Raw genomic sequence first — 19644 nt, 5'->3', positions numbered from 1 at the left:
CGCCTCTGTCTTACAAATGGGGCAGAGATTCTTGATCATAACCCATTGCTTGATACAGTCCTTGTGGAACTCATGGCCACATTTCAAGGTTCCAAGATTATCACCTTCGACATACTCTTCCTGTCAAAATAGCAGCAACAGCTTTTTCACCTCAGTTCTTGAGTTGAGACTTAGTGCAATGTCAACATAAAAATAGACACAGAAGAGACTAACTCAATAAACAAACCCTTCTATGCTATATTGGTTCAGCTACTAATTCTGCTAGTTTCATTATGGCACACCATCATCTATGATGACAACAATATCAAGGAAATGAAATTAATAGAAAACAAAGCAGCCTCAAGTAACAAAACAGATTGCGGAGGAGTATTATTAGATGAAACAAACCAGCTCAGGGAGTAGTGTTAAGAATGAAGTGCAAAGCCCAAAAGGTTCCCAACAAACCAAAGACCAAACACCCCGACACTCTAATACAACCTATGTTATGTATAGTATCCTATTTCACTCCATAAGTAAAGAGAAGTAATGGAAGCAAGCTCAGCAACACCAACTACTATTTATCTTTATGCTTATCAAATTAGTCGGTAAGTATCACACAAGAAATAGTTACGGGAGTCAAAATACTTATAGTTCATTCTTAATCAAATACCTGACAAATGCAGCATGGCTCTATGATGTCCTGATGCAATTCAGCAGAAGAAGATGTATGTTTGTGCTGTTTCATTGCTTTCAAAATGACCTCTTCACTTAGCCCAGTGCTCACATCTCCTATGCGTTCCCCAAGAGCCAATAGCTCCTACATTCATTCTCACATGTTGTTGGTAAAAATGAGAAAGTTGCCACTAACAGTCAAAGAAAGTTATACTACCTCATACGACATGTTGTCAACATCAAGCCGCATTTCCCGATGCCTATCATGCAGGTCAGTCATACCCTGGTAGATAAGTGGATCTAACACCATGTAATCCTTATCGAATTATAAAAAAAGAAAAAGTTGATTAGCTACATATATAATGATTTAGAAAGGAAATAAATAGTGAAAAGGAACCACAAATGCATAAAAATTGGTTCATAGTGTTTTTGCCCTATAATACTTTAAAGTGTGATACACTGTAACTTACAAAAACGTCAGACACTACGGCTAAAAAGTAATAAAACAAACACTACTAATGGAAAGGCATTGCGTCTTAAAAATGATGCCAAGGACACACGAGATTGAAAAAGCACACAACATGACAACAGATATACCAAGAAATGGAATGTTTTATCCATTAAGGCATTATTAACAGGCAGGAGCGTCAGAAATCACTCGTGTCAAAATCATACCTCAACACGTAAATTCTCCCCCCTTCTCATGGCGTGCAACACCTGACGTATCTGCGAAAAAATACAGGAATAAGAGCAACTCACTATTAAAATACTTATCGAAGTGCATCAAAATTAAATACATCTCCAACTATAACGTACAAACTGCAAACACACATTTTATCAAATTTCACGAGCAGTTGCAAAGAAGGTATATAAACTAGAAGGTAACAAGCATTCACAAATCGTAAGACATCAAAATGGTTTTATATGGAAGTCATATCAGAGTGCATCAAACTGCTCTAGCTCTAGCTCTCATATAGTTAAAGTTATAACTTTCCGAAGAGACATATATTAAAAATAATTGGCAAAAAAAGCTTAAAAGCAGACAATGCACGAATCAATTTGTAAAAATCTACATCTATATAAAGTTAGACCACAAAAAGTACAAAACCAGATCAATTCACACCCAACAGGTACGTACTCAAGCCTATTTAGATTCTACAAATAAATCACAAGAAACCCTTAAAACAAAAAGAAGACCAACTAAACAAAAAAACTCCCTGAGTTTCAATCAGACACACATAACATCCTAAAAATGCACACCTTTAACTCCCATTTATTCATAACATGTGATACTTAGGTGGGAAGGATTATCCTATCAAACCATTGGATAATGAAAGATAGTGAAAGATGCTACAAAGACTCATATATAGCATCGAGCAAACTATCATAGAAGAGTCAGTATTTTATAGAAGCCATACCTCGGAAATAATTTGATTTCTTCCATTACTGTCAGCAGCTAAGCTCCTCCCTAAGTGACGGTGGAGAAGTTCATTTTGTCTCTCCAATAACATCCCTGATCTTCTTTGCCGTGAGCGATGGCTCCGGCTACTAGAACCCGATGGCACTGTCACCTCATTGGACGGAACAGAAGGGCCTGCGGGTAATAACGGAAGAGAGGCACCATGACTAGCAGATTGAGATTCAATACTAGGAAATAAAGACCAAGGAGAAAGTTCTGATGTTCTCGATGGAATATTTAGTGAGGCACTCTGAGGAGGAATCCATGAGGGACTAGGCTGTGGCACATGAATATCTGAACTCGGTCCTGCTCGAGGAACAAATGGAGGATCTATAGATGAACCAGGGTATCCATGTGTGAAACTCCAAAGATCATGCTCTGGATGTCTCATGTCAGTTGCAGGTACAAACAAGGGCTGCTCTGGGTTGCTTCTCGATGTTTCCCACTGTGGTTCTACTTGTTCTGCAGGCATCCCAATACCCGAGGAACTGCTAGCTCTGGAACTGAAAGAAGCATCCCAAGCAAATTGGTGTATATTTCTGGTCAAAGCAGGGAGGTGGACTATATTTGTCTGATTCTCACCAGTGCTTCCACTAGTAATTGGTGTTGATCTCACATCTATAGGATCTACAAAAGGAGCGTTTAATGGTAAATTCTGTTGCAAAGAACCAGTGGGAGGCACAGAAGTTCCAGCATGTGATATGCTGAATGCTATGGACTCCTGAGGCTGCCTGGGATTTGATCGTCTACCAGCTCTAGATAAGGTGTCAGTGTTCCTTGTAGAATGAAAAGCACTGGCTGCAACTGCTCTTCCACCACCAGATCCAAACATTTGTTCTGTCCGGCCAAAATGATTAGTAACATTTGGAGAACTTTGTGAGGGTGTAGCCAAACTTAAGCTACTTGAAGCACCATATTGAGCAAGACCTCTATGCGAAGCACTATTTTCACTCTGAACAAGGCGGTTAGGAGTTTCACCAGATAAAGAATGACTAGGGGATCCTTCAAGAGCTTTTCTTTTGCAGGATGAACCCCAACCACCAAATGAAGAAGCAGGACCACTGCTACTCTCCCCAGCAGCCTGGATTGAGCTTCCTAAAGAACTCCCATAGCTATTATGACGGTTAACTACCCCGGAAGTCTGCGCAATACAATTATCGCTATCCATGTCCATACTCATATCTACATGCTGTGTGATAGGATTAGAGCTTGAACCGCGCAAGAAAGAAGGCCCATTTCTGATGTGACTGCCAGCATGAACCTCTCCATGTACCAACATACTATTCAAACCTAATTGCCTTCCCTCAGATCCATAGCCAACAAAGTGATGAGAAGCATCTTGAGGCAGCTGGTGATTTGTCTTCATTCCAATGGAATTGACCTGATCAGAAGAACTGGATTCACCCAACCTCCACCAGTTATGTTCTTGAGCAGCATGAGAACTCGAACTAGCGTAAGTTGGTCGTCCTGAAGGAATACTATTGTTTGGAAACCCAGTGTCTGCTGGATTCAGAATGTTACTCAAATTGGTCTCTGTGCAGTAAATCGATTCACCATCTGCCTGGTTCACATCAGTAGATGAACCACCATTACTCCGTGGCCCTTGCATTGGATTCATACCTTTGACTAGAACACAAACACTTTCCAGTAAATAGATCTGAAGTTACAAGGGTACTGACGAGACCTAGAGTCACAAAAACGAAAGCAGACAATAAAATAAACATGCGTTAGAAATCCATAAATGAGAGAACTTAAGAAAAGAAGTAACACAACTGAAACAAGAGCACCCCATTTACCATTACTATCATAGGAGGCCAACCAGCTTTCTCTAGCTTCAGGCTTCGCTCAGGCTCCAACTATAGCTTCTGCATTATGGTACAAGAAAAAGGTAAGATCAGAAACTTTCACACAAAAGTCAAATGAGGAACTAAGAACCAAAACCTCATCAAACTAGTTGACATACATTAGAGTAACAACTAACAAAGTAACAATAAAGAAACTCCTAAAGAGAACTAGCAAACTACCACTTCTGCTTAACTTGTAAACTTCATTAATGGATTCTTCAACATAAAACTCCAATCAAAAGATTAACAAAATGTGTATATATAACAGCTATGCTCATTTTTGACACAACAAAGAGTAAATAAATATTGTCAAACTTCTTCAATAACTAGCATTGAGAACTAAAAACCATAGGAGTTCTGATACTAATTACATAATCACAAAAGAACCATGAGAAGCACATTTTCTGTTTCAATACCAAACCAAAATCAAGTTACTTACAAATCCAATGCCAAAGTTGAAAATTTCAAATCTTGAGATGAAAACCTTAAGTGGGTCAATCCCGATCCGTCCAGCTATTGCAATGCATCAAAATCCCAAACCAAAATCACAACGATCTGGACAACCAAACACCCAATTAGAGACAAAACGAAAACAAAAAGGTGAGTTTTTTTTCATAAGATTGAGAGAAATGGTACCTGCAAATATCCCAAGAGAATCAAATAGGCCTCAAAAGTTTCAATTGAAATCAAATTAAAAAACTTTTGGTAGTTTCAATTTGTGGGGTGGTGGTGTCCTCTCCTCTGCACGATTCTTTAGGTTCCAGTCTGTTTCGATTATCACAACAAACAAAAAAAAAAAGCAAACTTTTCTCAGAATACGTAGAGAAAGACGAAGAAGAAGAAGAAGCACATAAGCAATGGATGAGGAAGAGAGGAAGAGAAGAAGAGAAGGATTCAGAGACGTACAGATTTCATGTGACAAATTTTTTACCAAAAATCTCTTACATAATAATAAGTTATTGTAATAATAAAAAAAAAACTTTGGAAAGATATGATTTTTTTCTTTCTATAAGAAAAATTACTAAAATAAAAAGTTTGGTGCTTTATAGAATGAATCATCTCTGTCAATAATTTAGTTGTGAGATTTTGCAGGACGTCACTTGTCTCAATGGGTCTATATGGTGCTGTCCTAGGCTCCCCTCTTAGCTACCTTTCTTCTTTATTTTTAATTAATAATACAAAATTTGTAGAAGACAACTGTCACGGTAATAATAATTTGTATGCCTTAATTTTTCTATGCCACAAGGCCCACAACATTGTTATCTTTCAATCAAGTTGCCAATTTCTCTTTAGTAGTTTTTGTTTTTGTGACAATCAAGAGGCCATTTTTTTAGAACTTTACTTCACCAATGCTTAGAAAAATCATTAGACCATTGAAGACAAGTGACGTACAATTAAACTCTTCAAAAGTAATTGAGAACACACCACATACTTTCTCTAACCAAACAGTGGCTAAAGCTAATGTTCTCATGTATTACAGGAACTTCAAAAGATACACAAAGTCAAGAAAACAATCTCACATCAATGCAACATTAAACATGTTCTGTCTTTTTTACTTTCGACCATTCAACTCTTCCATAAACTTGTTAACATTATTATAAGAAGACCCTCCTTTCTCCATAGCGGCTTTAGCCATCTCGCCTAGCTTCTTAGCCCATATCCGCCTTTCTTCTGCCTCTTCTCCAACTATCACTTCCCTCACTGCTTTCTCCACTTCCTCTCTACTAATCAGCTTTCCTTTTTTCACCAACTCGGTAGCTCCCACGTTCACTCCTATTCTCAAAACTTTTGTCAATTGCTTCTCGTTGTAAAACTGTTCCGCACCCATCGGCCAAGTTACCATAGGTAGTCCCGCGGCAATTCCCTCCATAGTCGAGTTCCATCCGCAATGCGTCACAAATCCTCCTATTGCTATGTGGTCAAGTATCAGCACTTGGGGAGCCCATCCGCGTATTATCAACCCTTTTCCTGTAGTCCGCTCCTCAAACCCTTTAGGCAACCACTCTTCATTTTCACCTATCCAAACCACACAAACACCAACTGTTAGGAGAACTCTAAAAGTAATATATAAAAAAGTACACAAACCAATCTACTCGTTGCTATGGTATATTGTTATCATAGCACATTTGGCAATAGGAAAATATAAACACATGTTAACATTGATGAAGGAAATATATACTGATACAGACCAATGGTTGAGGATGAAGAAATTACCTTGGTTTTCATTTTTCCTAACCACCCAGATGAAGTTTTGGCCAGAGCTTTCAAGACCGGAAGCGATCTCTAACAGCTGTTCGTTGGTGAAGCTAGTTCGGCTGCCAAAGGACATGTAAACTACTGAACCAGGTGTCTTAGAGTCGAGCCATTTGAGGCATTCTTCCTCATCAATGGTTGCCTTTTTCCCTCTTCCGGCTTTCTCGGCAAACTCTTTGTTAGATAGCGAAAGCGGACCAATATGCCAAACTCTTTTCACCACAGAACTACTGTAAAAATCAGCATAAGCAGATTCCAACTCGTAGAAGCTATTCACCAAAACACCAAAACTACTAATCTCTGATTCCCTGACCTCTTTCCAAAACTTTCCAAATGGACTTTCTTCGTCAAAAACAACATTGGCTTGGTCTGTTGTCATTACTATCTCCTCCCCTGGAAGACCTGGGATTACAAAAGGAGTAGAACTCGTAGCGACTTTCTTGTGAGGCTTATGAATCCTCATGTTATACGAACAACACAAGGCAAAGACTGACGTGCCGTGGAACACAAGTCTTGGCACACCGAACTTCTCAGCAGATTCTGTCGCCCAAGGGAAGAACATATCGGCCACAAGAGCACTTGATTTGGTTGTTTCAATGAAATTCTCCAACTGATGTTTCATATACTTAGTAGAGAGAATAAACTTCACGAACAAGTCACCTGAGTCAGATTTTTGGTATGAGTTGATGAAGTCACCGTTCTCGCATCCTTCAGGCAATCCTAGCTCTACACAAGGGAAGTTGAAGATCTTGATTCCGATTTCGAAGTCAGGATTTTGAACTTTGAATGCTTCAATAGGTTTCTCCAAGATCTTAGCATTGATTGGAGTTGTGAGGAGGGTTGATTTGGCTCCTCTGCTTGCGAAAAGCTTGGCCATGTCTAGAACTGGAATCATGTGACCATGAGCCATGAAGGGGAAGAACAAAATATGAATTTTCTCTCTGTTCATGTTTGGTTCGTAGTAACCAAAATTATTGGTTTTGGGATGAAGATAGAAAATCAAAAGAAAGCAAAACAAGAATGGAAAAATTTCTGAAGATTTAAGAACTGAAATATGTCATGTGATCAGACAAAACAAAGAGGGTTTCTTGTCTAGCTTGGGACTTTCTTTCTTTGTCTGAGTTGTTCTTCCAGTTTCGTTCATATCGAGATATATATAACACACACGTGTACGTAGAAGAAGATATGAAAATTTTGGGAATGTAACGTCTTTGCATACGCCATCTTTTGCTTTGGTGTTTTGTTATTCTATTTCGTCATATTTGGTTGTCTCTGTGTTTTGTCTCTATGCACATGTGTTGTATACTTTGTATCTCGTAGAAGCAAACTTTGACTTCTCCACTTAGCGATGAGTATCGAGCAAGCCTTAATTTTTTCTTTTATTATTTACTTTATACACTGTACAGTATAATATTTATGATTTAAAAATAATGGAACTATAATATTTCTTATTTTATAATTATATATAAATTAACAAAATTATTTTATATAATGATATTAATTAGTTGGAGGATTTTCAAAAATATATTTTTATGTCATTTTTTTAAAATATCTCTTATGTTATTTATTTACAAAACTATCTCTTTTATGTATAAAATAATTAAATTATAAATTCTAAACTCTAAATATTAAACTCTAATCTCTCAAAACTATATCTTAAATATAAAATAGAGAATTCAAACCTAAAAAAGAATATTAAAAATTAATTGAGAATTTGTTAGAAGTATCTTTTTAATATACACTTTTTCAAAAATACTTTTTTGTCATTTTCATTGCCCTCTTTTAATTTTAATGATCATTTTACCCTTACATGAAAAATATTTTAATCAATAAAATAAAGAACAAAAATTTTCAGCAAAAAAAATGTCCGACATGTTTTCCCGCCAAAAAATTTTCGAAAAAAAATTTCCACAAAAGTTTTTTCTTCGAAAAAAACTTGATGAAAAATTTCGATAAAAAAATTTTCCGCCAAAAAATTTTTACAAGGCTTTTATAAGGGTTTTAAATGATTTAAAAACTTTATAAAAGCCTTATAATGTAAAACCTTGTCAAAACTTTGTAAATGTTTTATAAAAACCTTATAAACAAACCTTTTAAAAACCTTTTAATTTTTTTTTAAATACCTTCTCTCCCGAAACCACCGGCTCAAACGTGAAGGTCATGAGTTGGAACTGTCAGGGTATTGGGACAGACTTGACAGAGGAGTACTTGGGAGATTTGTGGAAGAAACACCGTCCAGATATTTTATTTTTATCAGAAACAAAAAAATGTTATTCTTATTTACGAAAGTTTCAGAATAAATTTGGTTATGATAATTTGTATTCGGTTGATCCCTGCGGCTCCCGTGGTGGGTTAGCTATTTTTTATATGAATGAAATAAAACTTTCTATTTTATTTGAAAGTAATCGGTTAATCGATGTTCAAGCCTTTGTGGGACAACAGACGGTATTTTTGACTTTTGTTTATGGGGATCCAGTTCCTCAACATAGACATAAGGTTTGGGACAAGTTAATTGATATTGGTTCGTATCGAATTGACCCATGGTTAATGATTGGCGATTTTAATGAACTTGTTGGGAATCATGAGAAAAGTGGTGGTGCTTTAAGACCAATATCCTCATTTGTACCCTTTAATTCTATGATCCGACATTGCGGAATGCTAGAGTTTTCCTGTTATGGTGAGCAGCTATACTGGAGAGGTAATAGACGAAATAATCAGATCGTCCGCTGCCGCCTAGATCGTGCTTTATCTAATGAGGATTGGCATTGTCTTTTCCCACGTTCAAAGGTTGATTATTTAGAGATGATTGCCTCTGATCACTATCCTATTTTGGCCACCTGCTTTAAAACGGATTTTCGGCGGCAACGTCAATTTCGGTTTAACAAGCGTTGGCTAGGCAAGGATGGGTTATCTGGGGCGGTGGAGTCTGGGTGGAATCGTACAAAAAATTTTCGGATACCGGTATTTGTGGACAAGTTAAAGAATTGTCGTAATTCTATTTCTTGGTGGCGGAAGAACAATGTTTCTTTTGGGCCCACGCTTATCTCCTCCTTGAAGGCAGCCTTACAGGAGGCAAAAATGGATGACTCGATTTCGCAAGAAGAGATCCATAATATAGAGAGGAAACTGAAGGAGGCATACCGGGATGAGGAGGTTTATTGGCAACAGAAGAGTCGGAAGTTCTGGTTACGGGTTGGTGACAAAAATACTAAGTACTTTCACGCTTCTACGAAACAGCAGCGGGCTAGGAATAGGATCTCTGGCTTATTCAGTCCTGAGAATGTATGGACGGAATCAGACTCTGATATGGAGGATATTGCGACTAAATATTTTGCTGATCTTTTTAAGCGGTCTGATGTGAGGGGGATTTACCAGATGCTACAGGAAGTTCCCACATTGATTTAAGATAGGATGAACAGGATTTTAATAAAGGAAATTACGGAAGCAGAGATTCACAGGGCTTTGTTTGCGATGCACCCCGAGAAAACACCAGGACCTGATGGGATGACAGCCTTGTTTTTCCAGAGGTTCTAGGCTTCCCTAAAAGAGGACTTGGTGGCTTTGATTAAAAAGTTTTTTCGTACGGATCGCTTTGATCCGCGATTGAATGAAACAAATATTTGTCTCATTCCTAAAAACGAAAGGCCTCAACGGATGACGGAATTTAGACCGATCAGTCTTTGTAATGTGAGTTATAAGATTATCTCTAAAGTCCTCTGTTTTTGGTTGAAACGACTCCTTCCGTCTCTTGTCTCCGACACCCAATCGGCATTTGTTTCTGGTCGTTTAATTACAGATAATATACTGGTTGCTCAGGAAATGTTTCATGGCTTAAATACAAATCCTCAATGTAAGACGGACTTTCTTGCCTTTAAGACGAATATGAGTAAAGCTTATGATCGCGTTGAATGGGACTTTTTAGAAGCTGTAATGGTTTAATTGGGGTTTGATAGGGAATGGATCTCCTGGATTATGTGGTGTGTATCCTCGGTTACATATCAGGTACTTTTCAATGGACAGCCACGGGGTTCTATTAGGCCACAGAGGGGTTTACGTCAAGGAGATCCCTTATCTCCTTACTTGTTCATACTTTGCACAGAGGTTTTAATTGCTAATATTAAGAAGGCTGAAAGAGAGGATAGGATCACCGGTATTAAATTGGCTCGGGATTGTCCGCCCGTCTCACATCTGTTGTTTGCAGATGACAGTTTTTCTGTAAAGCAGAGGCGGCAGAATGCTCTAAGGTTATGGAAATTATAGGAGATTATGGGAAAGCGTCGGGGCAAGAGGTAAATTTAGAAAAATCCTCTATTATGTTTGGGAAGAAAGTTCCGTCTGATCGAAGGATTCAATTGAAATCTGTTACGGGTATCTCCAAAGAAGGTGGTATGGGTTCATATCTAGGTATTCCCGAGAACCTCCAGGGTTCGAGAACTAAGATTTTTAGTTATGTGAACGACCATTTGGATGATCGAGTGAATGGTTGGTCGGATAAGTATTTATCCAAAGGGGGGAAGGAAGTTATGATAAAATTGGTAGCGTTGGCTCTTCCAACTCATGTCATGTCTTGTTATAAATTAACGCAGGAGCTGACGTCTAAATTAACGAGTGCTATCTCAAACTTTTGGTGGAAGTCGAATGATAAGGCACGAGGCATGCATTGGTTAGCATGGGATAAGTTGTGCACGGATAAATGTGATGGTGGTTTGGGTTTCCGGTCTTTGGAACAATTCAACGATGCAATGTTGGCAAAGCAGTTTTGGCGGTTAATTCATTATCCGAATCGCTGATGGCTCGGGTAATGCGAGGACGTTATTTTCGAAAACAACATCCTTTACAAGCCAAAAAGCCATATTCCCCCTCTTTTGCTTGGAGGAGTATTTTTTCAACTAAAGGTTTGGTGGTACACTGATCACGTTGGGCGATAGGTTCAGGTTGTCAGGTTTCGGTATGGCAGGATCCCTGGATTCCGGATAATCCACCACGACCAGCGAATGGTCGAGGAAGATTGTTACTTCCCAGTTTAATGGTTAATCATTTGATTAATCCAACTACTAAGGAGTGGCACATGACAATTCTTGAGGAGTTTTTAGACCCCTTGGATGTCCAAATTATTCACTCTATGGAGATTAGTAAAGTTTATAAACTCGATAAATTGATTTGGCACTATACTAAATCAGGGAAATATACGGTTAAGTCGGGTTATCGGTTAGCCCGGGAATTAATTAAGGAGGTAGAATATGGACCATCGTGCACGAAGCTTAGGGCACACGCTTGGAAACTTGAGATTCCTCCGAAGGTTCAACATTTCTTCTGGCAGATTGCTTCCGGCTCCCTCCCTGTAATGGAGCGGCTGGCACATCGGGGTGTCCGGTGCGATACTTTATGTAAACGATGTGACTTGGAGGTGGAGACTATAAATCATGCTCTTTTTGAGTGTTCCCATTCACGTCGGATCTGGGATTTGTCCCCGATTGCCTCGAACCCTGGGGGGTTTCCCTATGGTTCAATATATTCGAATCTGGATTTTCTCTTTTGGCGGGCATTATCCCAGACGGATGTCCCGGATATATGTCTACGTTTACCGTGGCTCTTATGGTCAATTTGGAAGGATAGAAATAAAAAAAGTTTTTCAAGGAATTGAAGCGGAACCAATTGAGGTTATTAATCAGGCGACCAATGACAAAGTTTTATGGGAAGAGGCCAAGTCCTTCTACTCAGCTGCACTAGATCCTTTGCCTGTGGAGGTTCGGGACTCTTCTCCCCAGTGTCAGGTTGATGGTTCTTGGAAGGTCTTGGACCCTTTTGTAGGATTGGGTTGGTTGTTTTGTGACAGGGAGGATATCACGGTGTTAATGGGATCACGAAGTCAACGACGGAGCCCTTTTCCCCTACATTCGGAGCTTCAGGCCTTGATTTGGGCGATGGAATCCCTGTTGGCGAGGGATGTCGATTGTCAACGTTTTGAGACGGATTGTACAGAATTAGTGGCGATGGTACAGTCTCCTGATGAGTGGCCCGCTTTCTCCAACCTGTTGGATGATTTTTGCTTGCTCCGCTCTTCCTTTCCTTCTTTCATGCTTTCGAAGATTCCAAGGACATCTAATGTTCGGGCAGATCGTCTTGCTCGTTCCTTGAGATCTTTACTTTCTGAAATTTCTTTTGTAAACTATTATCCTCTGGTTTGGGCAACCAACCTTGGAGTTATTTTCTAAATTAATGATTGGTTGACAAAAAAAAAAAAAAATTAAACACCTTTCAAAAACCTTGTAAAAGCGTTTACAAGGTTTTTATAAGTTTTTTGAAAAGTATAAATTTCAAAAATTTTGACGGGAAAATCCAATTTCGTAATTTTGGTGGAATTTTTTTTCGATTTTAGCGGGAAAAAAATATTTTTTGGCGGAATTTATTTTCATTTTTTGGCAGATTTTTTTTTTGATTTGGTGACTTTACATTCTTGTTGTCACTCAAAAAGGGTAATTTGGTCATTTTGTACATAAAGTGGGGTAGTTTTGAAAAATGTTAACATAGAGGGGTATTTAGAAAAAGGGGCATGCAAAAAGGGGTATGCAAAAAGGGATAGTTTTGAAAATACACTAAATTATTTTAATATATTAGAATTGTGTAAAAGAGTGAAAAATAAAAATATTAAAAAGGTTATTTTTAAAAAAGTATCTCAAAAAAGATATTTCTAACAAATTCGCATTAGTTAATATATAAATTTTTATTTTAATAGGTTTTTTTCTGTTAAAAAGCATTCTATTTAAAAACAGGAAATCAAAATGTTTACGGGGCAAAATGCCCATTATTGGAAGCCCAATTATAATACGAGAATTAGAATGGAAAAAGACATAGTTAGAAACCTATAGTTAAAATAGAACCATAGCTGAACCAAATAGTTGAGATTGAACCAAGAAAACGGTTGGGAGGCAAAACCACTTCAAACTATCACGCTTTACAATCAATCTCCGGTAAGCTTCCTTTAAGTGCTAAACAGATTTTTCCAGTTGTGTGGTTGTCTCCTAGTTGATCATTTAGCCACCAAAGATACTGATCTACGTCTTCTGATAGTTGGATAGATGCTAGTTCGATGTGGTAGTTGACATGTGCATCAGAGCGAGCCAGAGGAACTCTCCAAGTGCCTTGCCTCCAAAGATCTGCAAGCGTTGCGCAACGGGGAATTCCCAAGGGGCCTTCACCTTGTAGATAAATCGACTGTCTTCCAAACTTACACCAATTGTCGCTTCAAAACTGACAGTTTCTGCCATCTCCCACTTTCATTTTTATCAAGGGGTAGACCTCGTCCTTCAATTTAATGAGCTTATTCGCTAGCCATGAGAACCTGGTGCTTGGTCTTTGAGTCCAGAAGTTGTTAAGCTTACCGGAGAAGACCGCTCCTTTGAACCAGGCAATCTAGACAGATCCCGATCTAAAAAATAAAAGCCAGATAAGTTTTACCATACATACTTTATTCCAAAGTCGCAGGTCCCTTATTCCTAAACCTCCTTCTGATTTTGCAGTGGTAATTGTTTCCCAAGCCACACGAGTTGTGTGATGACCTTCTGTAGTTCCATTCCAAAGAAAAGCTCCAGACAAAAAATTCAATGTTTGGATGCATTTTTTCGGTAGCACAAAAGTGGAACACTAAAAGTTTGTGAGTCCAGCAATGACCGTGTTTAGAAGTTGGACTCGACGTGCAAAAGAAAGAGATTTGATGGACCAAGCATTGAACTTATTCTTGATATTATTTTAATTGTTAAGAATTTAAAAATGTAAGTTAAAATAATTTGACCTATATTGATATATTATATATATTTTTTAGCTTACAAAAGTAGTAATTCATATGATCATGATACTTCTTTGTGTTAAGTCTATCGATTAGTGGAATAGAACCTGAATATTGTACGAGTATAGGCCTTAGCCCTATATTCATTACCATCTTTACCACATCACACACAAAGTAACAAAGAGTCCGTAAAAGAAAAAAGTAGATGACAAACGGGAATTTTGGTAGGACTTTGCGAGAACAGAAACAAGAAGAGATGAAAAAAAGTTTCATTTAAAACTTAGGACAGGAATGAGATGAAATGGAGAGAAAAAGAGAATTCTGAAAAGAAAAAAAAACTAACCAACAAGCAAATGAAAAAAAAAAAATTTTTGTGTTACTTAATATTGATAAACTTAGAATTCAAAGACAAACTAACCTATATAGTCCATTAAATATAAACCATATACTCATAATAAAATCAAAATAATTAAAAAGCTCTCGATTCATATAAGACAAGGTAGATTTAAATGACACGAAATATTATAATCAATAATTTCTAATTTTTGAAAAAATAGAATATAAATAGAGAATTTTTGAGAAATATCTTTTCAAGGGTACCCCTTTTCATCTGTACATTTTCAAAGATACCTCTTTTAAATATGAAAAATTATAATGTTTTATATGATTTAGAAGGTACTTCTAGATAAGAACTACTACCTCTAGACTCGATCCAACTATTCATAAAGTTTTAAAATATTTTAAAAAGTTTTTACAAGGTTTTTAAAAGGTTTACAAAATTTTTAAAAGATTTTTAAACAGATTTTTAAAAGGTTTTTAAAAGATTTTTAAAAGGTATTTATAAAATATATATAAAAAAATTACACCCATATAAAGGTAATTTGTGTATATATTTATAAGCTTACACACAAATTTTGATAATTTACAAATTCTTAATGGCTATTTTGGTAAAGTTTGAAAGATGGGGTATTTTTGAAAAATGGTATTGCAAAAAAGGTATTTTAAAATTTTCCCCAAATATTTTATGATATTATATTCCCTTTATAATAAAACGGAAGTACAAAACATTGTTTTGTAGATTATATAATTTTAATAAGTTGGTTACAAATAGGTTATACATTAATTGATAGATTAATTGGTTGCAAATTAAATAGTGGGTCCAACCTTAATTTATTTTCAGAAGATTTTATTACTAGATCACGTTGTTTCCGAAAATCTTAAAAAATATATTCTAATGAATCATATCATCTAACTTACCATATTAATTTCCTTTATTAAATTATTCATCAAATAAAATCTTTTGATACCTAACTTAACATATTAATTTGTTAATTATCATTATACTTCACCTCTCATTTTTATATATGAATCTATTTTGTGAAACAAATAAATTATTATATTATTTATTATAATTAAAAAATAATTTTATTTCCGGATATACCATAAGTTGAATTTTTAAAAACAAATATAAATTTTTCAATCTATAAAATATCCAAGCTTTAGTAATATTATTCTTTAAAAATAATATCTATTGAATTAAAAAATTTACTGAGTAACGGGTCAAAATTTGAATATTTAAATTCAATTTCATATTTTTTTTGTTGAATTTTATAATTTTATATAATATAATTTTATTGCATAATGTTTTATCCAAAAAAACTTTTAAAAACAATTACATAAATTATATTTTATATAAAAATTACAATATAAATAAAATGAATTTCAATTCGTGCTCTAGCACGGGTCTTAATCTAGTTTTATTTATTATTACTACAAGTCTACAAGATATAGGCAATTCTTGAATAACAACAAAATACATATTGTTTCAAAATTTAGCACATCATCTCTAAAGTTTAAAAAATAGCACTATATTTCAAATACACCTTAATTTCTTATTTGAAAGTTTATGGAACATGTGATTAATTGTTTATAAAACTTGTTTTAGTGTAATTTAGGATAGTTCTCTATATTATATATATAAAGAATATTATACTTGGTAAAGAACTTGTCCCAGATGTGAAATGAGAGTTCTTGTCTTCGAGAGTACATGTTTACATCCCATCATGTCTTGTTAATTGAAAGCTTGAACCATATAGGATATTCCCATGAAATTCGTGATCGGAAATGGGACGACGTAGCGGGCGAGCGGGACAAAACTTATAACATGGACTCATGGAGTATTTTGAGAATTGTAAGTTATCATATATGGCGAATTCTTATGTATGTGATTGGAGGGGAGGTATTTGGTTATTTTTCTTTTTATATGAGTTGTGCATATTCTTGTAAACTCATTGTTGATAGTGGATATCGAACTATGAATGTGATGTCGAAGGATGATTTTATTCATTCACAATGGGATGGTATATATACATATTATACAGAGGAATTAGGGTAATAGACAATAGTTATTGAGAATATAAAGTTGACATAAGTGGAGATTCTAATGAAATCATATCCCTTTGATTACTCTTTAATACACCCCCTCAAGATGGAGGGGCTGTGCGAAACTCCAATCTTGGAAGAAAGAGTTGTAAAGAGCTGTCGAGAAAGCGGTTTTGTCAAGGCATGTGCAAGCTGGTCTTTCGTCGACACATGAACAACACGTAATGCACCTGTTTGTACTTGATGACGAATAAAATGATAATCCAAGGCAATGTGCTTCATTCTAGAATGAAAAACTGGGTTCGCACATAAGTATGTGGCGTCAATGTTGTCACAATAGATGGTTGGAGCCGTAGGTAGAGTAATACCAAGTTCAGTTAACAGAGAGCATACCCAAATGATTTCTGATGAGGCATTGGCAACTGCTCGGTACTCAGCCTCAGTAGATGACTGTGCAACTCCTTTTTGTTTCTTTGAAGACCAAGAAATTGGACTAGAGCCCAAATATACGATATAGGCGTTTGTAGAAACAAGATCATCAGAATCACCACCCCAGTCAGCATCGGAATAGGCATGTAAATTAACTGTATTCGGACGTCTTAGCGTGATACCTTGCGTTGAAGTACCATTTAAGTAGCGGAGCACTCGTTTGACCGCCTTCCAATGCTCATCGGTGGGATTATGCATGTACTGAGACAGCCTGTTAACTGAGTAGGATAACGTACCTGCAATGACGCGGAGACGGAGGAAGACGGCAAGTGAAGGATCGTAATCGGGGTTGAAGACGACAAGGATGTGTGTAGAGGAGTGACCAGTGGAGTAGAGGGATCAGACGACAATGGGGATGATACCGAAGATACCCGTGGAGCAAACGAAAACTCTGTTTCCAGAAATGTAACATGACGCGAGACATATAACCTCCCTGTATCCTTGTCTAAGCAAAGTTAGCCACTCTGAGATGAGGAATATCCCAAGAACACACATGATTTGGAGCGAGCATCAAGTTTATGTGTAGCATATGGCCGGAGCCAGGGGAAACAAAGCAACCGAATATCCGAAGTTTGTCATAATTCGGAACAGCACCAAAGAGTTTTTGATATGGAAATTGATGAGCCAAGACCGGAGTTGGAAGCCGATTGATAAGATAGATGGCAGTAGAGAAAGCAAAGGGCCAGTACGTAGTGGGTATGGATGCGCGAGAGAGCAACGCAAGAGCAGTCTCGACAATACGCCTATGTTTCCGTTCAGACAAGCCATTGTGCTCCGGTGTGTGTGGAGGAGTCATGTAATGAGAGATTCCGGTAGCCGCAAGAAACCCGCGAAGTGCAAGATACTCACCACCATTGTCCGAGTACAGAGTTTTGATCGGTAAGCCAAAACGTTTCTCCACAAGTGCTTTGAAAGCAATAAAAGTTTCTCTCACATCAGATTTGCGTTTAACAGGGTATAGCGGGTGTAGTGATCTACAAATATTAGATAATATTTATAGTTGTCATTGGATAGTATGGGAGAAGTCCATACATTAGAGAAGATATATTGAAGCGGCTGTGTCGTTTTAATGGTGGAAACAGCAAAAGGCAGTTTGTGTGTTTTATTAATCAAGCAATCTGAGCAAGACAAAGAGTTTGAAACAGAAGATGAAAGAGGTAAAGAAAATTTGGAAACAATGGTGTTTAAGATGGCCGAAGAGGGATGACCAAGACGAGCATGCCAATACGCAAGAGTAGTTTTGGAGCTAGGAGACGCATAAAGAGAAGTTACTTGAGATCTTGCCACTGGCCACTCATACAACTCATCCTTAGTATTGCCTTGGAGCAACAGGCCCCCCGTTAGTAGATTCTTCACCTGAAAAGAAGCAGGACTGAATGTCACCGAGACATTGTTAGAGTTGCATAAGCGGTAAACCGACACAAGATTTTTATGAATATTCGGAACACATAAAACATTATGTAACGCAAGAGGACGTGTGGGTGAGGATAGAGTAGCTACACCCGTATGAGTTATTTGCAAACCTGAGCCATTACCAATGACAACAGCATCATCACCGGAGTAAGGCTGGTGGAGAGAGAGGTTGCGTAAATCTGAAGTAATATGGTGCGTAGCACCACTGTCTAACATCCAATCATCAGGATTCGAAGAGGAGCCAAGTGCAAGGTTAGCTCATGGCTGCCAAGGTGTGAACGGATTCTTGGGTTGAGAACCCAAAACAGGTGGAAGATGTTGAAGATGAGGACATCGTCTGGCAGAATGACCCTGAACATTGCAAAACTGACACTTGCCGAGATAGGGACGAGACTGACGGTGATCAGAACGGTGATTAGAGTGTTGTGAGAAGGACTGAGAAGAGCCAACGTTGTTGTAGCTAGACTTGTTGTAGGAACCTCCACGATTGTTGTTAGTGTTGTTGTTACCGTGAGTGGCGACGTTGGCGGTGAGAGGTAACAAGGATATCGCAGCCTTAGACAAAAGTTTTGATTCTCGGTTGAGTAACCTCTCATGAACATAAGCGATGGTGGGAGAGACATCGCGACCTTCAATTTGATCAATGATGGGACGATACTCTTCAGGAAGACCTTCAAGAATCAGCTCAATCTGATCATCGTGTTCCATCGGTTTGCCAAGGTTGGCAAGAGTATCGAAACGGGTGGTAAGCCCCTGAAGATACTCGTCAATAGTGCGATTGCCTTTGGTCCAAGACTTGAGTTGATCTCGAACCTGTTGGACATGACCACGGCTAGGCTTACCGTATGTATCGGCAAGAGTGCTCCAGATCTCAGAGGAAGTTGTCTTGCGAGAAAGAATAGGTTGGACAGACAGTGAAATCGATCGAAGAGGAGCACTATATATCAACTTGTCCTAGCGTTTCCAGTTGACATAGGCTGGATTTTCAGATGCAACACCGTTGGTGGTGAGCGTGGCAGGAGGGATCTGGCTGGAGCCGTCAAGATGACCAGAAAAACCATAACCATCAACCAAGGCGTGGACTTGAAGCTTCCACATGAGATAATTGAGCGGAGACAACTTGGTAACATTGGTGATGTTTATGTGGAGCAGAGTTTGGTCGTTGTTGATGATGGTATCGGTCATCGTGGGGGAGGAAGTGGAAGACATAAGAAAAACAAAAAGAGAGAAAAGAACGAAAGGGAAAAAAAATTTAGGTTCTAAACCTGCTCTGATACCATATGAATGTGATGTCGAAAGATGATTTTATTCATTCACAATAGGATGGTATATATACATATTATACAGAGGAATTAGGTTATTAGACA

At 37.5% G+C, this 19644-nt stretch overlaps 2 protein-coding genes across 4 annotated transcripts; both read right to left on the bottom strand.

Annotated features, from left to right (window-relative positions):
• On the bottom strand, nucleotides 1-4899 carry LOC104766722 (E3 ubiquitin-protein ligase MBR1-like; the record flags this gene model as incomplete). 3 transcript variants are annotated; one of them, XM_019241571.1, is given in 9 exon segments in its annotated part: nucleotides 1-120; nucleotides 650-796; nucleotides 869-967; nucleotides 1327-1377; nucleotides 2070-3794; nucleotides 3907-3975; nucleotides 4394-4509; nucleotides 4591-4719; nucleotides 4861-4899. In XM_019241571.1, coding segments are annotated over 5 exon segments (2076 nt in total), but the record flags the coding sequence as incomplete, so codon positions are not given.
• Nucleotides 5305-7350, bottom strand: LOC104766721 (UDP-glycosyltransferase 73B4-like). The gene is made up of 2 exons (XM_010490660.2): nucleotides 6169-7350; nucleotides 5305-5970 (listed from the first exon to the last, which is right to left on the bottom strand). Exons 1-2 carry the CDS (start codon nucleotides 7154-7156, stop codon nucleotides 5507-5509), a joined length of 1452 nt encoding a protein of 483 aa, XP_010488962.1. The 5' UTR covers nucleotides 7157-7350; the 3' UTR covers nucleotides 5305-5506.

The sequence above is a fragment of the Camelina sativa genome, chromosome 19, assembly GCF_000633955.1.
Source record: "Camelina sativa cultivar DH55 chromosome 19, Cs, whole genome shotgun sequence".
Classification (NCBI taxonomy): domain Eukaryota; kingdom Viridiplantae; phylum Streptophyta; class Magnoliopsida; order Brassicales; family Brassicaceae; genus Camelina; species Camelina sativa.
The sequence above is the reverse complement of the archived record's forward strand: the minus strand, read 5'-3'. Positions and strand labels throughout refer to the sequence as shown.